This window comes from Callospermophilus lateralis, chromosome 10, assembly GCF_048772815.1.
Source record: "Callospermophilus lateralis isolate mCalLat2 chromosome 10, mCalLat2.hap1, whole genome shotgun sequence".
NCBI classification, from domain to species: domain Eukaryota; kingdom Metazoa; phylum Chordata; class Mammalia; order Rodentia; family Sciuridae; genus Callospermophilus; species Callospermophilus lateralis.
This window is the reverse complement of record NC_135314.1, coordinates 51,159,713-51,178,478: the sequence shown is the minus strand read 5'-3', so window position 1 is coordinate 51,178,478 and position 18,766 is coordinate 51,159,713. Positions and strand designations below refer to the sequence as shown.

At 32.5% G+C, this 18,766-nt stretch overlaps 1 protein-coding gene across 2 annotated transcripts in view; it reads left to right on the top strand.

Annotated features, from left to right (window-relative positions):
• Acap2 (ArfGAP with coiled-coil, ankyrin repeat and PH domains 2) overlaps nt 1-18,766 on the top strand; it is a 136,732-nt gene that overhangs the window by 63,858 nt on the left and 54,108 nt on the right. For both annotated transcript variants that reach the window (XM_076867756.2, XM_076867755.2), the window contains exons 5-7: nt 11,871-11,929; nt 13,767-13,950; nt 17,936-17,980. In XM_076867756.2, coding sequence (XP_076723871.2) covers nt 11,871-11,929; nt 13,767-13,950; nt 17,936-17,980 — 288 coding nt within the window. The remainder of the gene's footprint in view (nt 1-11,870; nt 11,930-13,766; nt 13,951-17,935; nt 17,981-18,766) is intronic.

Here is an 18,766-nt window from a genome sequence, read left to right as displayed (position 1 = left end):
TTTATATCTAGTATATGTAACACTCCTAAATTTTAAAAAGATTAATTGAAAAACTTGCTTCCATGAATGTAACTTAAAAAACTAAAAGAAGGAAGGAAGGAAGGAAGGAAGATCAGTCTCATGCATGAAATGGCTTCAAGCAATTTCTGATCAAGATTTTTAAAGTGTGGACTGAGGGTGTAGCTCAATGGTAGAATGTTTGCCTAATATGCTCAAGGCCCTGAGTTCAGTCCCCAGAAGGAAAAAAAGTTGAGAAATATTCCTCCCAAGCTTTTTGAATTCTATCTGTAACTCATAAACTTCAGCAAATTCTTTCTTTGGAAGCCAGTGTATTTCTGTATGAAATAGTGAAGAGTATTATTTCATACCATTTCTTTATAAAAATCCAGTAACAGATTAAACTGAATGTTTCAAATAACTTGTTTAGATTCATTTATCATTTTGATGTGTCTGGAATATCTTTGTTTCAGAGTTTTTCTTTAGCATCTTCAAAACTTGATCCTTAGAAATTTTGTTACTTTGCAAAACAATGAACATATTTTCAAGATAATGTGTTCAGAGATTTTAACTACTGGTGTTGACTTGAACAGTTACTAATGTGTAGAATCTCACAGAGCACCTTTTTAAGGTAGTAGTCTTCAGGGTTAGTGATTATTGCTGTTTTTCCTGGTGCCATCAAATGCATCTGTTAATTTTTTATTCAAATATGGCACCTTTTCTTTTTTCTTCCTTTTTTTAAAAATTAACAAAATTCTTGACTTTTTTTTCCTTGTAGGTTGGTATATTGTACAGTTATACAGTTGTATGAACCACTCTGGCTCTAGTTCTTAACTGGGTAATGTTGTAACTAGCTGCTTGATTCTGATGTTGTAACCAATCTCATAGAAGAACTTTCTTATTTTGTATTTTTGTAGACTTAAGAGTACAAATCTTTTTCTGTATGAAATGGCCATTTTCTGTTAACATTTCTGTATGATTTGCTTATGCCATTGTTTTATTTAATAAATTTTTGATGTAAAAAGAGATTTAGGTTGAAGAAGAGGATTTTGAACTATTTTTTTGTCTTCTGAATGAAATGACTTTCATAATGAAGGTAAGTGTTTAATGAAAAGGTTGTTCATCATAGTAGGAAAACAATAGTAAAATAAATCTTTTTTTTTTTTTTGAGAGAGAGAGAGAGAGAGAGAGAGAGAGAGAGAGAGAGAGAGAATTTTTTAATATTTAATTTTTAGTTTTCGGCGGATGCATCATCTTTCTATGTGGTGGTGAGGATCAAACCTAGGCCGCACGCATGCTAGGCGATCGCGCTACTGCTTGAGCCACATTCCCAGTCCTAAATTAAATCTTTTAAAAGATGAAACGTGATAGTGTATGTCTTAAGGTTTAGAAATTAAGTACATAATATATATTGTGTGTAATTTTGTACATTCTTAAAATGTTTTAAGTTTATTGAGAGATTGTAAAATTAAACATTCAGTAAATAAGGCAAAATATTAATTCATTTTAGTCAATCCAGTGAATATTACTTGTATGCATGATCAGAAAATCAAATTTCCTTTTTTAATTTTTCTTTTATAGTTGTTGATAGACCTTTATTTATTTTATGTGGTATTGAGAATCGAACCCAGTGCCTCACACATGCCAGGCAAGTGTGCTACCGCTGAGCCCCAGCCCAGAAAATCAAATTTCCAAAAATACTTTTGAATCTATAATGGCCTCTAACCTATTTGAATATATGTGCATCTAATTTCATCTTCATTGACTTCCCTGGTTCATTCCAGGGTGCAGATTGGTTTGATAAACAGTGTGTTGTCTTCAGTAAACAAGATACCTCTTGATCCTGGTAAATGCAGATGCTTGATTCTGCATTTCTGTATTTGCCATTTTTAATAACTAAAAATGAAAACGATGAAATTTTATGAAGAGCCAGAGTTTGGTTAATTAACATAAAAATCCATAATAGTATCTAAGAAGTAACTGCTGAAAAAAAATAAAATCAATATATTCTAGTAGGAACACTTAATACCAAATAATGGTGATGCTAAGGCATCAACCACATATACTTTGTTAGTAGGCAAAATGTGAAAAATAAGGACAAGAAATGATGACAAATTGTAATTAAAAATTTAAATAATTTTGAATAATTCAAATGGGTTATTCAGGGGATAGAAATATGCTTTTGTCAGAGTGAAAATTAGTATATTCAGAAAGTTAAGAGAGGAAGTCATATAAATAGTATCAAAATACAATTTCAACAGCAGTAAACTTCCAAATAGTTACCAAATGGATTACAACTTTTAAAATCACCACAAAACTTACAAACATCACTATTTTGTATATGACTGTCAACATGTTATTTACTGTTTAACAATCATCCCTAAACAGTAACTCAAAACAATCACCATAATTTATTTGGCCAGAACTTTGGAGGGGTAGTTTTCCTCTCTCCTAGCTGGTGTTGGCTAGGTGGCTTGTCTGTGTCTGAAGAAGCCAGTGTTTCTGATACCTCCTCTAGGGAGGCTGGAGTTGGCTGGATTTCTTTAGTTTTTGGAATCTCTTCATCCCCTAAGACTTTTCTCTCTGCTTTTGGCCCTTCTCCCCAGCAATGTGTCAGACTTCTTAATGTGTAGCTGGCTTTATTTTTTGCATATAAATTTTTATTGTAACACAGCTATACTCATTTATTTTTGTATTGTCCATGGCTACTTGTGACTTCTAGCAGCAGGATCAAGTAATTGTGGTAGAGACCACATGGCCTATAAGCCTAACTTATTACTGTCTAGACCTTTACAGAAGAAATGTGTTGACCTCTGCTCCTCAGGACTACGTTATTTTTGCCCACTTCCAGGGACTGTGTTTGCCATGATATCCACTGAAGAGAATACCCTTTCCACTTTAGAAAAAGTGAGTTAGTGATATAGCTGCCATTCTTGAATTCATCTCAGCAAAGTGGTGGTAGATGAACCAGTTGCAATCTGGCCAAATAAAAATCAGAACCTTTGGGAATTAAGAACCAAGAATTCACCAGTTTTAAACCTCTTCGGTCATTCCAGTGGGCAGGTCAGTTTGATAAACAGTGTGCTGCCTTCAGTAAACAAGATACCTGTTGATCAAGGTAAATGCAGACTCTTGATTCTCCATTTCTAACAAGCACCAGGTGATGTAGATGATGCTTATGCATTCGTGGAGATTCAATTTTTAAATCAGAATTTAAAAATGCGAATTCCTCATTCTCTTCAGTGTTTCTAATAATCTCAACATCTAGATATTTAAAAATTCCTCAGGCTATTCCATTGTGCAACCAATTTGAGAACCTTGGGGTAGAGCAGTTTGTCTCAACCTTTGCATAACAGTTACCACCTAGAAGACTTATTAAAAATACAGAGGAATTTTACCTTTCTTCCACAAGCTTGGGTGTTTGTGTTCTATTGATTTTTCTATCTGATTTCAGTACTTGCCTAAGACAGTGGAAAAACCACTGCCCTAGGAGTGAGGAAAGAAGTGGTTAGAGAAACAGATTAGTACAGAGGTGTAGAAAAAGTAAAACAAATAATAAGCATTTGTTTACTTATTGGAACCTTTTCCTGATGATAATAAAGAAAGAGTCCTTTTGATTTATTTTAAGTCTAATGAGATTAACCAAAAGTTTCAATGGATCCATAGGGATAGCCTTGTTTTCTGCACTTTCTGGAAGAGACAGGAATGATTGCCATGTAGAATCATCAGAAGAGAGTGCTGTAGAAGCTAAATAATATTTAAATGAATCAAAAAGACTTTAAACTACCAAAATTTATTCCTAGAGCCAGTGGCACCTAAATAAATGATAAGAATTGGAAACAAGGCTAATGCTAACTATGGATATGTAACCTGTTTTTATAGTAAACTTCCTGGAGTGGATGGTCTGTCATCTGTGAAGTACATCTCAGCTTTCATCCTTTCCTAAATACAGCAGAGATATTATTGCTTTAACTGGGTTCGAACATGAATGGGGTATGAGCTTGAGTATGAACTTGAGTATGAGCTGTTAGTTTTAAATAGTTATGTCTTATTCTATGCACTTTAGTAAAGTTTTATATAATTAGCAGATGGGTCAAATGACATTTTGTTGATTATTTGTCATGCATTTGTTGCTAGGAGTAATACTGTGAATTTCCAGAAGCGGAATGGAACATTAACTTTTCTGTTAGTGGTTTTTATAGATGTTTACTTTTAGCATATAAAAAGAAATGCTGTGGATTCTCTTTAGCAAGGTATAGATTGATAGTGACTTAGGAATTGAGACACCAGCAGACTGGAGTTAGCTGTTGGGTAGCTGGATGGCCTGAAATTGGTAAGTAGGAGACAGAGCTTTTACTTAGTTGCCTAATTTTGTACTTTATAATTTTGTACATTATAATAAAATATTTTTGTACTTTATAGTTAGCACCATACTTTCCCCCCCTCTAATGGAGATGTGTGTGTGTGTGTGTGTGTGTGTGTGTGTGTGTATAAATGGAGATGTGTATTATATATTTTAGCATATATATATGCTAAAATAGAGCATGGTGGCACATGCCTGTAGTTCCAACTGCTTGGGAGGCTGAGGCAGGAGTCTAGGAGTTTGAGACCAGCTTGAGCAACAGATCCAAACCCCATCTGGGGAAAAAAAAAGAAAAGGAAATACATAGGTTAGATTATTGATAATTTCCTGAAATACTTCTCACTCTACTCAAAGGTATATAAAATTTGATTTTGGTAACCCTGTGTTTTGGAGGATGTAGATAATAATGTTCATAAGATTTTAAAACGGTGATAATAAAACACACAAAAATGTTTTTTCTTTTGGAATATATTGATTGTTTTTACAGCTTTATTGAGGAATAAATGACAAATTCATAAAGTATACAGTTCTAAAAGTTTTGACATATATAACTCCATGATGTATACAATCACCATAATTAATGAATGTAACAATCATGCCCCAGCGTTTTCTTTTACTGCTTAGTAATTCTTCTCATTTTTTTTTTAAATTAATTTTTATTGTAGGTTGTTCAAAACATTACATAGTTCTTGATATATCATATTTCACACTTTGATTCAAGTGGGATATGAGCTCCCATTTTTACCCCATATACAGATTGCAGAATCACTTCAGTTGCACAACCATTGTCTTCTCGTTTTTTTAACTCCTTTCTTGTCAATCACTTATCTACTTTCTATCAAATATTGATTAGTTTGCATTTTCTATAATTGTGTGTAAATGGAAATTGTTTTGGTATCTTTCACTCAATGTAATTATGAGACTCAGTCTCTTTTTAGTTATACATGACAGTAGAGTGTTTTTTGACATGTTATACATACAGGGAGTATAACTTCCCATTCTTGTGGTTGCACATGATGTGGAGTTTCACTGGTAGTATGTTCATATATGAGCATAGGGAAGTTATGTCCAATTCATTCTACTTTCCTATTGCCCATCCCTCCCCCTCCCTTTTACTCCCCTTTGTCTAATCCAGTGAACTTATATTCCCCAGTTATTTTGTGTTAGCATTCGCATATCAGATCATTCGGTCTTTGTTTTTTTGGGATTGGTATATTTCACTTAGCATTATAATCTCCAGTCCATCCACTTACCAGCAAATGCCATAATTTCATTCTTCTTTGTGGCTAAGTAATATTCCACTGTGTATAGATCCTTTTTATTTTGCTTAATTATTGCATTGTATAGGTAGATCAATTTGCTTCTTCATTCATATGTTGATGAATTTATTAGTTATCTATTGTTGTTTAACAGATTAACTCAAAACTCATTGGTTTAGACAAAAACATATATTCTCATAGTTTCTTGGCAAGGAATTTGGGCTCTGGCTCTGGATCTTTTGTGAGATTTCTGTCAAGATGTTGGTTGGTCTACAGTCATAGTCTTCACTGGGTCTGGGAGGATCCAATTCCAAGATATTTCACTCACATGGCTCTTGGCCAGATGCCTCAGTTCCTCACCAAGGCCATGTTTTCAGGGGTGCTTGAGTGCTTTCATTACATGGAAGCTGGTTACTTTCCAAACAGATGACCTAAGAGCAAGCATAAAGAGGAAACATCAATACTGTTTACAATCGGGTCTCAGAAGCCACACGTTGTCACTTCCAATATTACTGTTTGGTGGAAGTAAGTCACTATGTCTAGCCCACACTGAAGGAGAGAAATAGCATCTTCTTTGGAAGGAAGGAGTGTCAAAATGCCTGGAGCAATGGCATGCACCTGTAGTCCCAGCTACCCAGGTGGTTGAGGTGGGTGTATTGCATGAATCCAGGAGTTTGTGGCCAAGCTGGGCAACAGATTAAGACCCCAGACTTGAAGGGGAAAAAAAAAAAAAGAATCTGTGGACATATTTTAGTCATGTGAACACAATTATGTGATTTGTTTTCAGCGTTTTTTTTTTTTTTTTTAAACTCCCCAACCCCCCAGTACTGGGTATCAAACTCAGGGCTCTGTATATTCTAGGCAAGTGCTGTACCACTGAACCCCTAGTCTTCTTTAGCCCATTTCCAGGTTTTTGCTGTTACTGGTGAAGTTACTTATAAGAATATATGTAAAAATCTGTAAATATTTATTTGTGTAAATAGCTAGGGGTAGACTGGCTAGTTGTAAAAAGGGTTATGTGTAAATATTTACAACTTGTACAGGTAATATAGTTTTTATAAAAGAATTATAAAACATTGCTGAGAGAAAAGAATTTCCTTTATAAGTGTTTATCATAATATTTTGTATGTTAAATTTCTTAGAAATTTTATCTTAAAAGAAATTAAAGAAAACTTGAGAAATTTGGAAATTGTTTTCCAAAGTTGATTGTACCACTTGATACCATCAGTGTGTGGGAGAGTTCTAGTTGTTCCATATGCTCATTAGTAAATTATATGGTCACTTTAAAAAATGATTATGGTTTTAATTTGAATTTTCTTTTTTTTAATTTTAATTTTCTTAATAAATAATGATGAACGTTTATCTGGTTTTCGTAGATCTTCTTTTGCCCATTTAAAAATGAATTATTTTATTATTGAGTTGCAAGAGTTTTTTCTATACTGTACCCCAGACATGTCTTTTGTCAAATATGTGTTATAGATATTTTCTCCTAAGCTTTGGCTTGCCTTTTTCATTTTTGTAGCAATATCTTTGAAGCACAAAAGTTTTTAATTTTGGCAAATTCAATTTATTTTTATTTTCTTCCATAATCTTAATTTGTGTTTTCCTAACCCAACTCACTAAGATTTTGTTTGATGCTTTCTTTTAGAAGTTTAGATCTGTGATCCATTGGGAGCAAAATTTTGTGTATGTCCCATGGAAAGTGTTGAAATTCTTACCCCTTCTCTCATATGGCCCTCTTGTTGTTTGTTCCAACAGCATTTGTTCAATAAATTATCTTCTCCCTATGTTACCTTTTATTTAAAAAAAAAATTGCATGTGTGGGTCATTTCTGTTTCATTGATCTTTTTGCTATCTTTACACCAATACCATACTGCCTGGAGTACTGTAACTTTCATATTAAGTCTTGAAATAAGATAGTATGGGTATTCCAACTTTGTTCCTCTTTTTCAAAGATCTTTTGACTATTCTAGGTCTGGGATTCCATTGAATCTATAGGTTAATTTAGTGAGAATTAACATCTTACTAACATTGAGTCTTCTAATCCATGAAAACAATATATTTATTTGCTTTCTTTAATTTCTGAGTATGTTTTGTAGTAGTTACTCTATAAGACTTGCATATTTTCATCATATTTGTCCCTAAGGATTTCCTGTTTGTTTTTTTTTGATGCTATTGTCAACAGTATTTTTTAAAGTCCAGTTTTCAATTGGTCATTGCTAGTATACAGATTCAGCCCATTTTTCTACATTAACTTGTTTCTGCAACTTTGCTAAACTGACTAGTATATTTTGGTAGATTCCATAGTATTTTCCATATAATTGATCATATCTGTGGATAAAGATAGTTTCATATTCTTCCTTTCTAGCTTCTATGCTTTTATTTCTTGATTGATTACATTACTAGAATTTCTAGTGCAATGTTAGATAGACGTTAGGATGTAAATACCTTTCTGCCATAAAATACCATGTTAGCTAGAGGTTTTTCCATACATACTTTTTCTTGGATTAAGGAAGTCCCTTTACATTCCTAGATCCTTGAGAGTTTTCCTTTTTTTTTTTTTTTTAATTTTTAAAGTCTGGAATGGATATTAGAATTTTTGCTATGTTTTTCTGTGTTATATAGTTTCTTTTTAAGTCTGTTAATTTGTTGAATTATAGTGATAGATTTTTGAATGTTAAATCAATTTTGCATTCTTGGGATAAATCCCAATTTATGATATATTATACTTATTTATATATTGCTGAATTTCATTATCATATAAAGAATTTTGGTATCTATGTTCATGAGGGATAGTGGTTTGTAGCTTTCTTTTTTTTACAGTGTCTTTGGTTTTGTTCCTCATAAGAATACTTTTTCTGATACAATTTTTTTGAAGAGTTTGTGTAGCATTTTTATTCTCTCTTCAATAAATGTTTGGTAATTTTCAGCAGTAAAGCTGTTTTTCTGTAGGTTTTTTTTTTTTATTATTATTTTGGCTGGGTGTATGTGTAACTTTTTCCCCACTGGTACTTTTTAATTAGAAGTTGAATAAGTTTTACAATGGGCATTTACATTATGTTTTATTTGCTGTATCACACATTTATCCATTTATTCATCCTTCTATGCAGGCATCAATCTACTTGTAACTGATGTAGTACAAAATAACTTATAGACAGTGCTATACTTTACTCTTAAATGCACTTCTATGCATACTTTGAGTTTTATTTTTATATTTCTTGAAGTCAAATTAAAATAAAATTAAATGTAAAAATCTTAAGTGTACCATTCAATGAATTTTGACAAATGCATGCACTTTTGTAACTCATCCTTTTAAAGATATAACTCATTACCATTATCCAAGTTTCTCTCATACCTCTTATTGGGGAGTCCCAGCCTACACCCCCAAATGTAAGTGCTAATATGATTTTCTTCCATAAAGTAGTTTTATTTTTCCTAGAACTTCATGTGTGACTTCTTTTGCTTGGAGTGAAATTTTTGAGATTTATTTATATTATTGCCTTGTGTCAGTAGTTCACTCTTCCTAATGTTAATTTATAGTATAACTTAATTTCATTGAAGTCAGTCAGTATGTTCCATGTAATGCCATATGCTTAGTTTATGCCCTACTACTAGATGGTTGATTTTCATAAGAATGTTGCTAGTGTTTCTTGAGGAGCATGGGTATTGTGTTTTGTTGGTTTATACTTCTTAATGTTTCTTTTCAATCAACCTAGTTATTCATGTTATTTCTTAATGGACTTAGAAAATCTCTGTGTTAATATTTATGCTTATGTTTTTCATCTTTTGTAGTTATTTTAATTTTAAATGTAAAAAAATGGATTTCTTTCAATATATAACTTTATGGCTCTGACAGATGCATATATTTGGATCTCCACACCACAATCAAGATGCACAACAGTCCATCAATCCTCAGAATGTCTTCCCATTACTCTTCCTCACCTGTACCAGTCAACCCTTCCCCTAATCTCCTTCTACTGGAAATTGCTGATTCCTACAGTTTTATCTTTTCTTAAATGCCATATAAATCATACAGTTTGGCCAGGCACAGTGGCGCATGTCTTTAATCCTAGTGGCATGGGAAGCTGAGATAGGAGGATTTTAAGTTCAAAGCCAACCTCAGGAAAAGTGAGGCACTAGTCAACTCAGTGAGACCCATCCCCACACAAAAAAATCATATGGTTTGTATTTTACCTAGCAAAATGCATTGTGATTCATCTATGTTGTCTGCATTAATAGTTGTTCCTTTTTATTGCTGAGTAGAAATCCATTGTATGAATGTACCATAGTCTCTCTGTTCCATGGTTGAAGGACACTGGGTTGCTTCCATTGTTTTTTGGAATGAAACTGCCATAAGTTTTGTGTACAGGTGTTTGTGTGAACCTAAGTTTTTATTTCTTTAGCAGTGGGATTGCTATGTTTTATGTAAGTGCATAACTTTATAGATCTATTTCTTTAATTTTGCTAATGTTATCAGTTTCTTCTTGCATTAGCTTTGGTAGTTTTGTCTTTGAAGGATGTGTCCATTTTCAGTTCAAGTAATAGACTTACAGTTGTGCCCCACCCCCATAGGTTATCTTTTAAAACCTAAACAACCTGCTGTGAAGTAACCTCTATTGTTAGTATTCAAAGTATTTGTCATTATCTTTCTTTCTGAACACTTTGGCTAGAGATTTATCAGTTTTATAATTTCAAAGAACCAACTTTTGATTTCACTGACTTTTCTATATTGATTTTCTGTTTTTTAACTAGGTGATTTCTGCTTTGATACTTAATTATTTCCTCTCTTCTGCTTACTTTGGGTTTAATATAACAGAAAAAAGTCATTCTCTTCTTAGAAATAAATGACAGAGTTTACAACCCTGTACTAAGTCCAGATTTGGAGAGAATGAAATTGTGGTGCTATTTTTAATTAATGGAAGGACACAGGAATTTTTCTTGTTTTGAATATTGATTTTTTTTCTGTTCATGATCTCTTTTTCAAACTCTGAATGAAATAATTCTGTAAATTGTGAAGTACTTGGAATTCCAGTGACAAGTCCTGTGAAATTTACCATAATCAGAGCAAACACTGTTAAAAGTATGGAATATCATTTAAGTAGGGCAAAATATTGTCCTTAGGAATAAGACTTTATTCTTGGCTCTAATCTTAGTGATTTTTTTTTAACCCAAAGGATTTTATAGTTTTTACTTGAATTAAAAATATATCACCTTATCATTTGATAAGTGGATGGGACTGGTGAAAATCATGCTAAGTGAAATAAGCCAGACTCAGAAAGATAAGAGTCAAATGTTTTCTCTCATGTGGAGATATGGAAAAAAAAAGGAATTTATAAAAAAAAGAGGAGTGAATTTGACAAAAATAGAAGGAAGACAAAAAGAGTGGAGGAAGGGGTTTGAGAGGGAGGGAAAAAGGGAGGGTATGGGGAAGTACTGAGTAGTAAAAGCTACCAAATTATGCTGTGTCCATGTTTGAATATACCACCAAGTTTTACATATACATATACATATACATTATACATACATATATATATATATATATATATACACACACACATATACACACAGCATGTATATACATATATATAGCTTTTCCATTTATAATCATAACACGTTAATTAAAATGATAATATAATAATATAATAAAAGAGAGATCAGTAGAGTAAGTACTTCAGGGGAGGGAAGATGAGAGGGAAAGGGAAGATGTTAGGTTGATCAAATTGTTCACGTACAAATATGGCATAATGAATCTCATTATGTATAATTACAAAGCACCCATGAAAATAAGCGAAACAATTTTTAAAAAATTTATTTACACCCTTTAGTCTTTCCAAAAGTAATTTCTAATTAAGGTATCAGGCAGTTCTAGAGTTGTTTGCTTATGCGGTGCTTCCATATATTGGTGTAAGAAATATCAGCTGTGGAAGGAGTAGAATTTATATTCTTTTTTTTTTGGTTGTCATCCAAAGCCTGCATTAGAATTAAGGAAACAGGCCACTGTACTGTTTGAGCATTCTATTTCAGTGTTAAAGAAGCTTTATTTTCCTTTGTAAATAGAAGCATGTTTATTTTTGAGACAAATGAAATTAGCTTAAAATTGGCTTGAACTTCTTTTTTAAATCTTTTGTTGTCTTTATAAGAAGAAATATGGGTGTTATTAGATTTGGAATATTGATGTCATATTTATAAAACTACAAGAAAATTATTTTGTTTATGTTTCTAATTACCCAATGTTATATTTTATCTTTTAGATCCTGTTTGACCAAACTCAGAGATCAATTAAAGCACAACTTCAGAACTTTGTTAAAGAGTAAGTTAGTTGCAGTGAAGAGGAAGGAAAAATAACCAGTTAATGAGTACATCTGGGGATTGGTATCTTGAACAAAATTATGGACAATAAAATACTGAAAATATTGGAGTTTTTGTTTGCTTTGTGTAATGAATATGGCATTTTTTTCCTGAGTTAATAATATAAGGGAATCAGATAGCATGTCTTTCAGTGAATCATTTATATCATGAGTATGTGTTCCAAATACATAGCTAAGGCTGTTATGGGTGTAAATTAGAAATATAGTAGCCTTTATATGTATCTATCTATAAAAATACGTTTATGTATATACCTATGTATATACATAAAACTCAAATGTGGTTAAAATACTATTAGTTAACCATGAGAAAACTAAGTTATCTCTTGTTCTGTGGTATTTTTCTTTGAAGAGAAGATCAATGTAATATGTGAGAATGAGTTGTGGAAGCACATACTTTGTGTTATGTGACCTTTTATGTCAGTTATCACATTTTGTATGTGAAATAAAACTGAACAAAAAATTTAAAAAAGTCTTCCCATGTTAATAATGTAGTTTTTCCTCTTTTAATTCCTGAGACTTTTATAAGATTATAATATTGCAGTCAGAATAAATTATAGAGATTATAAGATGTGAATAGTAACAGAATAGTATTAAGAGTTTATCCTGGAGATGATATCTCAGACTCTTTTTTTGTTGTTGTTGTTTTGGTTGTGCTAAGGATTGAACCTAGAGTCTTGTGCATGCAAGGCAACCATTCTACTAACTGAGCTATGTCCCCAGCCCTGACAATCTTTATAATTACTTCATAATAGATTAACACTCAGACTGTCCTCATAGAATGTATACATAAAAATTTATGTCATCTTTGTTAGAGAGTGTAGAAAGTCTCTTTTAGATATATTTTATTATAATTAAAAAACCTTTCATCTGCAAGTTATTTTATCTAATTCCCTAATAGTGAAAGTGAAGAGATGTTATATTAGGTACCTAAAATCATTATCAAATCAAGGATTTCACATTTAATATTGAAAGGGATGTGGTTGGCTGTCACTGCTATAATTCTTTTAGAAACTGGTGTGTGTGTGTGTATGTGTGTGTGTGTGAAACTTATTGGTGTCCTTTGACCTGATACTTCCTTGTAGCAGTAAAATGAAGGTGTGTCTACAAACAAAATAACCCCCCACCCCAAAAAAAAAAGCCCTTCAACTTTCCAGGATTAATCACAAAGACTAATGAATTGTAATATTTGGGAAAGGATTTTGGAATCATCATTTTATACAAGTGTGCTATGTATATTACTATTTAAAAATTATCTGATAAAATCATGGCACATGCCTATGAATTTATTTTCAGAAAAAAATTTACTTTGTTTTTGTTATGTTAATTTGACATTATACAATTTTACCTCAAGTTATATAGATTTCTACAATAAAATGTAAGCTTGCAGTATCAGGACTTACATATACAGGTAGAGCATACCTAATCTAAAATCTGAAATACTCCTAATCTAAAATTTGAAATACTCCAAATCTGAAATCTGAAACTTTTTGAACACTGGGGTTTGGACTTTTGAATTAGGAATGCCTAAAGTCTATACAGATATTCCCCCAAACAGGAAACTATGAAATCTGAAACTCTTTTGGTCATAGGCATACTTCTGAAAAGGATACTCAACCCCTTAGTGGAAAATAATATACATTTTAGTTGGAAGAGCTAGTGAATATCAGTGCACAATTAAATAAATAATTGGAGGAACATAAGAATTAAATTCGAAAGCTATTTTGTCAAAGTTTTTGATCAAGAAAGTTTCATGAAAGCTTCATTGTTTTTATTTTTTAGAGATCTTAGAAAATTCAAAGATGCCAAGAAGCAGTTTGAAAAAGTCAGTGAAGAGAAAGAAAATGCATTAGTAAAAAATGCTCAAGTACAAAGAAATAAGCAGCATGAAGTTGAGGAAGCCACAAACATTCTGACAGCCACAAGAAAGTGTTTTCGACACATAGCCCTTGACTATGTGCTTCAGGTATGTATTTTATTATATGTTTTCAGTTTTACTAAATAGGGTGTTGTGTTTGATTGGACTAAAAAGAATAAATAGCATTTTCACTGAGTTTAGAATTAAATTGTGATCTTTTGTGAAAAAAATTCACCTGTCTAAATGTTTTTGTGTGTACACATACACCCATGTGTGTGGACATGTATGTCTTTGATTTCGAATTCTTCTTTTAACTTAATTATAACCTCCCCTATTTTGGAATGTTTTTAAAAAGCATTTTAAATTGCTATATATATTTTATTCTATGGAGTTGATAGGTCAATTTGATTAATAGATGACTATCAGACTTTTAGAATATTGCCAGTCTTTTTCTGGTAATAGTGAAAATATAATTTTTATTAATTTTATGTTAGCATCTTTATATATACATCCTTTGCCACATTTCTGATTATTTCTATAGAGTAGATTCTTACAGGTATTAAGGCTCACTGTATTGCCAAAAGAAAAATATTTCTGGAAGTAGTGTTCTCATATTTTTGCATTAGATACTACTTTTAAAAATCAGAGATCTGGGGCCAGGGTTGTAGTTCCATGATAGAACTCTTACATAGCATGCTCGAGGCCCTGGTTTTGACTTCCAGCTCCACAAAAACCATAACAACAAAACAAAACAAAACAAAACACCCTAGAGATCCATATTTGGTACATTCCTTGTGATCTTTTGTCCAATGTATAATTAAAACTAGTTTGAATGTAGTAGGTTTCCAAAGGAATTCAAGACACATGAAAAATGAAGGCATAAGATATTATTTCATATGTACATTATATTGCTTCATCATGGAGTTTAAAGCTTAAAAGCTTAGGGAATTCCCTCGTCCAGATCTCCTTTTACGGAACAGTGATGTCTTTACAGATTGTTGACTTCAAGATGATTATAGGGCTGGGGATGTGGCTCAAGCGGCAGCGCGCTCGCCTGGCATGCGTGCGGCCCGGGTTCGATCCTCAGCACCACATACAAACAAAGATGTTGTGTCCGCCGAGAACTAAAATAAATAAATATTAAAAAATTCTCTCTCTCTCTCTCTCTCTCTCTCTCTCTCTCTCTCATCTCTCTCTCTTTAAAAAAAAAAGATGATTATAGGGTATTTCTTAAAAAATATTTATCTGTATACAGAAACTTGGCAAAACAGTAGAAACTGAACTTTAAGATTTTTTTTTCTAGTTAAATTTCTTTTCAGTAGGTGGAAGGTTAAATTTTTTAAAATGCAGTATACTCCGTTTGTGGGTAAAAGGCTTCTGTAGAATAGAGTCAATCTGTGTTTGCTCTGTCCTGTATCCTACCTCATTTTCATACCCTTTCCTGCCACAATGTGAGTCCACCACCTCTGACACTTCTCTGAAGTGGCTCATACAAAGGTCTTATTCCTTAGGCATATTTTAATTTTTATCCTACTTGGCTCTTCTGTGTCATTGAGATGGTAGACCATATCCTCCTTTTTGAAATATATTTTTGCCTTGATTTCCTTAAACCCCTTTTAGGTTCTCCTCTAACTTCTGTTTTTTTTCAGTTTCAATTTGTTTCTCAGCCTTCTCTCCTTTGTCTGTAATTCTCAGTCTTCTTTTTGGGGTTTAATCTTTGGTCATCTCTCTTCTTTTCTTACTTTCTTATTCTTTGACATCCTCATCATGTCCCTTGCTTGAATTGCTCAACCTGTACATGGAAGAAAAAAAATCTATTTTTTAACAGAAGTGCCCCATTCTCAGTGTGTCTAAAACTAAAATCTGTCGCCTTCTAAAAATGCTTCTCTGTCTTTTCCTTTCACTTAGCCTCTTACAAGTTCAAAATGGGAGAATCATACTAGCCATTTTTATTCTAAATTAGCATATCTAGCTACAAACTACTCTGGAAACGCCCTTCATTTACCTCTTAAACTGATTTTCCTTATCTTTGCTGTTTTGTGTATGGAGCATTGAGGTATTCTTGTACAATTGGCCTTCCTAACAGTGACTTTACCTGCCCTGTCACTGACTGTCATCCCTATGGTCAGTATTATGCAGATTTCTCCAAGAATGAATCATTCTTGCCTCTACTGCATTTAGATCACTTTGCACATTTACTGTAAAGATGTATTTATGTATCTTTTCTATTCCAAGATTGTATCCCTAACTTCTAGTCCAGTGGTTGAAAAACAGATAGGTAATAAACTTTTTTTTGAAAGAGCAAAATACTTAATGCTATGAATTTTTACATGTGAGGGGAGTTTAGCTAAAATATTCAATACTTTCAAACTTACACCTCATAAATTATCCATTTCCTTTGGTGTTCAAACCTCTCTCCGCCTCAGAAAAATATTTGATTTTTCTGATGAGAACTGTTGTTTCACTTTATTTTGTGACTATAGAATAGTAATAAATATCCAAAGATATAAAGTTTATTATGCTTTAATGTCTCTGTTTGGATGTACTGTTTTTTCAAGAATGCAAATGCAGTTTTTTGTTTCCAAATAGAAAAAAAAAAAAGCATATAAAACAGGTACTTCTAACAGTTTTAATAGTTTTCAAAGTTTGTATCTTAGGCTTCTCTGCTTCTATTTCTATTGAACATTAATATTCGAGCTCAAAACTCAGTGGGGTTTGAAATAGACATGCAAAAGAAACGAATGCTTAATTAAAAGAAGTTATTTAGAACAGAGCATGGTGGCACACACCTGTGATCCCAGCTACTTCAGAGACTGAGGCAGGAGGATTGCAAGTTTGAGATCAGCTTGTATAACTTAGTGAGATACTGTCTCAAAAAATAAAATGGACTGGGATGTACCTCAGTGGCAGAGAGCACTGAGGTTATTTAGGCTTTTAGAAGGTTATATAGATTTTTCTTGTTCTTTTTTTGTTTTCTAGTCAAAGCTTTAAAATTATAAAGTAGAGAATTCAGCAGGAAGGATATATTAATAATAATTATTAATAAATTTTTAACAGTACTAGCAAAGAGTAAATGATTCTAGAGTCGAGAGATCCCATGACATGCAAATCTATTGGTTACTTGTCTTTTGTTAAGTTTAGTCTAATTACAATATTTAAGGTCCATTATTTTATTTAAGGAATTGAGTACTTAATGTGTGCTGCCTGGGGGACTAAAGCTAAGATTAAGGCAAAGATCCTGATCTTATGGAACTAATACTTCAGCGTGGGGCGGGGGAACAATAAGGGAACATATGGTAGTTTTAAATGCTGTGGGTAAAATTAATCACGCCAATGTGCTAGACAGTGTGCTAGGGACTGCATTAGACCTTTGGAGGATGATGTAGTTAAGGGCTGAGTAGTAAGAGAGAGCCTCAAGCCCATGAAAGCAGCACATCCAGAATATAGACAGAAGAGCTAGTACAGAGGCAAGCTGGTGGGAGGGAGGTCTTGGACTGTGGCTGCAACTGCAGCCCAACAGGGGGAAAGTAATTGAAAGCTAGTTGGAGAGGGAGGCTAGGACCTTATCACATTGGGCCTTGCCTGACACAACCTGGAACATAGAGGGTTTTAAATTATATGGTCTTATTTATATTTTCCAAAGATCATTCTGGTGCCCACGTGGATCATGGATTGTACAGAGTTGAGGGGAAGCAGAGACTAGTTCATAGACTATTTCAACTGTCTAGAGTAGAGGATATGGTGATACAGTGAGAAGAATTTGCAATCAGGCTGTATGTTGATGTGCAGATAGATAAGGAGGATCAGTAAAATATGGAATTCTCAGAATTCAAATATCAAAATAGTTCTATCGCTTGGATATTATAATTTAAATAGCCAAGTTTTTATTGAGTTAAAAATGGTTGAGAATTTTGTTGGTATGTTCATCTTAACTTTTTGCAGAAAAAGGGTCAAAATATTAAAAACTTGTGCTTTGGTCTTATTTTGGAAAAGTATTAAACCATCAGGATACCTAACAGTTTTTACAATATTGAAAAATGGTTTAGTTTCTTAAATAATGCATAAATGATTAACCAAGTGTATTTTTCTTTAGATTAATGTTCTTCAATCAAAAAGGAGATCAGAAATCCTAAAATCAGTAAGATATTAATTGAAATAATGTTTTAAATATTTTAATGTAAAACTATATAATTACTTACCAGGTAATTTATAGCAGCATCTAGTATATACATACTTGGTTGATTGATAATTGCTATTTTTGGTCTTTATTTGTATATCTTATATCACAGAAATGACTTATTGTGTTTCCTTCATGTTGTAGTTTATGTGCCTCATCTATTAATGCACTGTGAATGCATTTATTTTCTATTATTTTAATACAGCACTGTACATATACTAAATGCTCAGTGCTATTTGGTGGGTAACTGCAAATGGTTTGTGTAAAAGCCTATGAGAATATTTCAGAATTTTCCTTGTGCAAAAAAATTCTAAGAATAGGAATGAGAGAAAATTCAAAACCTAAAAGCTATAGTATTTCATTTTTATACATTTCAAAGCAAATTCTGAAATGTAAGGTAAGGTTACAGTCCAGGGTATGGTAAATTGCTTTTTTTTTTTTTTTTTTCAAGTTTTGATTACTGTATTACTTTAATACAACCAATCAGTCTTCATCATCAGATGCCTGTAATCCCAGAAATTTGGAAGGCTAAGGCAGAAGGATCACAAGTTTGAGGCCAGCCTCAGCAAACTGGCAAGACCCTGTCTCAAAATAAAGGGCTGGTGATTTAGTCAGTGGTATAGCCTCTAGGTTCAATCCCTAGTACCAAAAAAAAAAAAAAAAAAAAAAAAAATTCTGCATAATTATTTTAAAGTGTTTGCATATTTCTCTATAATTTTGCATATTTCTCTGTAAATAAACTTGAGT